Source organism: Ailuropoda melanoleuca, chromosome 12 (assembly GCF_002007445.2).
Source record: "Ailuropoda melanoleuca isolate Jingjing chromosome 12, ASM200744v2, whole genome shotgun sequence".
Classification (NCBI taxonomy): Eukaryota; Metazoa; Chordata; class Mammalia; order Carnivora; family Ursidae; genus Ailuropoda; species Ailuropoda melanoleuca.
Genome location: NC_048229.1, coordinates 63,914,287 through 63,917,511, shown reverse-complemented (window position 1 = coordinate 63,917,511; position 3,225 = coordinate 63,914,287). Strand labels below are relative to the sequence as shown.

The following is a 3,225-nucleotide window of genomic DNA, read 5'->3' as shown; positions in this document are numbered from 1 at the left end:
GATGGAAAACCTTCAGCCCCAAATTACCAAGATCTGCTGTCTTACGGGACTGACCACTAAAAGCCAAAGAACTGAAACAAGTCTCATCAACTTCCTCTAGCACAAAAAAAGTGAGCACTGACTCAAAACTTAAGCGGTATTTATTCATTAAATCGACAAATACTGGGTGTCCACTTATGTTAAAGGCACTATGCTAGCATTATGAACAAGATATAGACACTATCCCTGCCTTCATGGAACCTTCGATCCAGTAATGAAGAGAATCCATGAACATGTAAACACACTGATAGAGTTCCATACTGATCTTAATTCTGCCAAGCAATTTTACTCTCATGGCTCATTTTATTGCATATTACCATCCTAAAAGCATGCCAGTTAATCTACTTGTTCCTTCAAACTACACACGCATAGGGGTGCCTACTAGGTGGCTCAGTTGGTTAAGCAACTGCCTTTGGCTCAGGTCATGATCCCAGCGTCCTGGGATCAAGCCCCGTGTCAGGTTCCCTGCTCAGCGGGGAGCCTGCTTCTGCCTCTCACCCTACTTGTGCTCTCTTGTTCTCTGTCAAGTAAATAAATAAAATCGTCAAACTACACACTCAAAATTAAGATTAAAATGAAAACTAATTTTGTGAACAAATAATTTTGAATATATAACACATCCTCCTCAGTAGAATTTTTAAATTAGCTGCTAAGTCTTCACAGCAGCACTATTCACAGTAACCAAAGGTAGTTAACAGCCCAAATGACCATCAATGGAGGAATGGATAAATTGGGGTATATATACAATAGAATATTATTCAGCCATAAAAACAAATGAAGTAATGATGCATTCTACAACATGGATGAACGATGAAATACTATGCTAAGTGAAAGAAGCCAATACCTTTGTATGATTCCATTTACATGAAATATCCAGAATTGGTAAATCCACACGAACAAATCCCAGATTAGGGACTGGGCAGCCAGGGAGTGGGAGGCAACAAGAAAGAATGAGGAACAACTACTTAAATAGGTTTGGGGTTTCCTTCTGGAGTTATGAAAATGAAAATCTATGAACTAGATAGAAGAGGTTGCACAACACTGTAAATGCACTAAATGCTACTGAACCCGCTTTAAAATGGGTATGTCATGTGTATTTCACGTTACCTGAAAAAAAAAATCTTTAAAAAAATAGCTACCACAATATTTTAAAGTGGACTTTTTATCAAAGAAAACTGCTCAAGTTTAAATTTGGGAATTTCAGTTATAAGTCAAGTTTCAAACCATAACTCCTTCTAGACCCATTTTAATACCAAAATGGTTTTTGGGCTTTATGGCAAAAATCATTTCTTAAAAAGCTGTTTTCATAGCTCTTAAATGTTATCCAATATTTTGGATGTACATACGATTCCTACTTAAATGACGATACTCCTTTATTGATCACAAATTTGGTATATAACATGCTCTAATCAAGTCTGTGCTCAATAAAAGTCTCCGGACATCATCAACTGTTTATCTTCTTTATAGTAAAAATACATATTAAAACGGGTTGTTTTTATTTTATTAAATCCCAATAATCTAAACACAATTCAGTGCTACTCTCCCCACAAATGCCACTTTTCCCGTTTCTACCTATGTTGTAACACATACCACCATTCAGTCTGCCTGGGGGCATAATTATTTGGGTTGTGTGTCACCTCCCATTTCCCAAGCTCCTTGAGGGGCCTCAGTCCTTTTTTGCATCCAACACATCACTACAAAGTACCTAACAGTAACTTCAACGTAAAAGGTGCTCAAATAACGTCAGTGGAATTGAAATAAACGCAGGCAACAAATAACTACTGTAAATTACAATGTTGAAAAAGACAACATACAAAGACTAAAAGGCCTGATAAGACAAATTCTGTAGCTTTAAATCCTTTAGCCTCACGTTCAGATACGTTTTTCAATGCAACGCTACAGAACAGTCTGTGGAATATCAATATGTTCACAAAGTAATTCATCTAATACCCTGAAAGAATAAATAGGGATTAGTCTTATCCATCTCTTTTGAAGTTCTCCTGCATGTGCAATAGGGAAACTGAACTTAATGAACCACACACAGTATTCCAAACCAGGTCACAGGAGAGCTCTAAGTCCCCAGCCATCCTATTTCCTGATTGGTCTGACCTCCGAGCGTTATGGTGCCCAACATTCCCAATTCACGATCTCCTCTAAAACATCTTCTGAGGTGAGCTTTTATTTAAAATAAAAATTGATTTCCAGAACTTTCTAGAATTATGAACAAGGCACCCCACTTTTTTTTAAATCTTCCGAAACATTTTGCTCAAGAAAAGAAATCCAGTTTTCAGAAAAGTCCCGTTATAGTTACACTTCGAATTAAATGTGGGCTATATACTTGCACAACAAGTGTTACCGCGATGGCATTACTCTTAGTTACACTTCGAATTAAATGTGGGCCATAAACTTGCACAAGTGTTACCGCGATGGCATTACTCTTCTAACAAAGTAGATTTAAACAAACATGTGCACGAATTTTTGAGAACTCCTACACCTCAAGAATGTGGACCTTTCAAATAAAAAAAACGTTAAAAACCTGGGACAGATGAAAAGCCAAGTGCGCTTACACTTCAAAGGGACAGCTTTTCTCCGCACCACGCTGGCAAAGCAGCGACAACCAGACGCCACTTGGGCAACGGCCCCGACCCTCGGCCTCCAAACCGCAGGCGTCCACTGGCCACAGGAGTCCCGGAGTCGAGTTCCCCACTAGCTCGCTTCCAGCCAAGCCCGCAGCCACTTCCACGTCGCTGCGACCCACACGCCTCTTCAGCAATTTAAATCCACTCTTCACTCACTGCACGCACAAACACACAAACACGCACACACACGGCTTTACTAATCCCGGGACAACCAAGGGACCAGAGAAGGGGCGAGCTCGTGCGAACCTGGAGAGGACGGGACACTCCTCGGTCCCGCCCGGCCCGGCACCCACCTGCAGGCCGCGAGCCCGAGGGCGGCGGCGCAGGCGCCCCGTCCTCGCCAAAGACGAGTTTGAAGTCGAGCTCGTCGTGGGCGCCACAGTTTGCAGTAGTCATCGGCGTGGCCCAGGGTGCTGCGGCTCCTCCTCCGGTGGCGGCGGCGGCGGCAGCTCTTCAGCGCCGCTTCATGCCGGGCCGCTCGGGCCAGGAGGTCGCGGCTCCGCGGCAAAGTTTCCGGGCGGGGACCGTGACACCGAGCGTTCCGTTC

General features: G+C 42.8%; 1 protein-coding gene across 3 annotated transcripts in view; it reads right to left on the bottom strand.

Annotated features, from left to right (window-relative positions):
- Window positions 1-3,225, bottom strand: part of NFATC3 (nuclear factor of activated T cells 3) — a 103,531-nt gene extending 100,306 nt beyond the window's left edge. For all 3 annotated transcript variants that reach the window (XM_034638491.1, XM_034638490.1, XM_034638492.1), the window contains exon 1: window positions 2,972-3,225. In XM_034638491.1, the coding sequence (XP_034494382.1) occupies window positions 2,972-3,074 (103 nt within the window). In that variant the 5' untranslated portion in view covers window positions 3,075-3,225. The remainder of the gene's footprint in view (window positions 1-2,971) is intronic.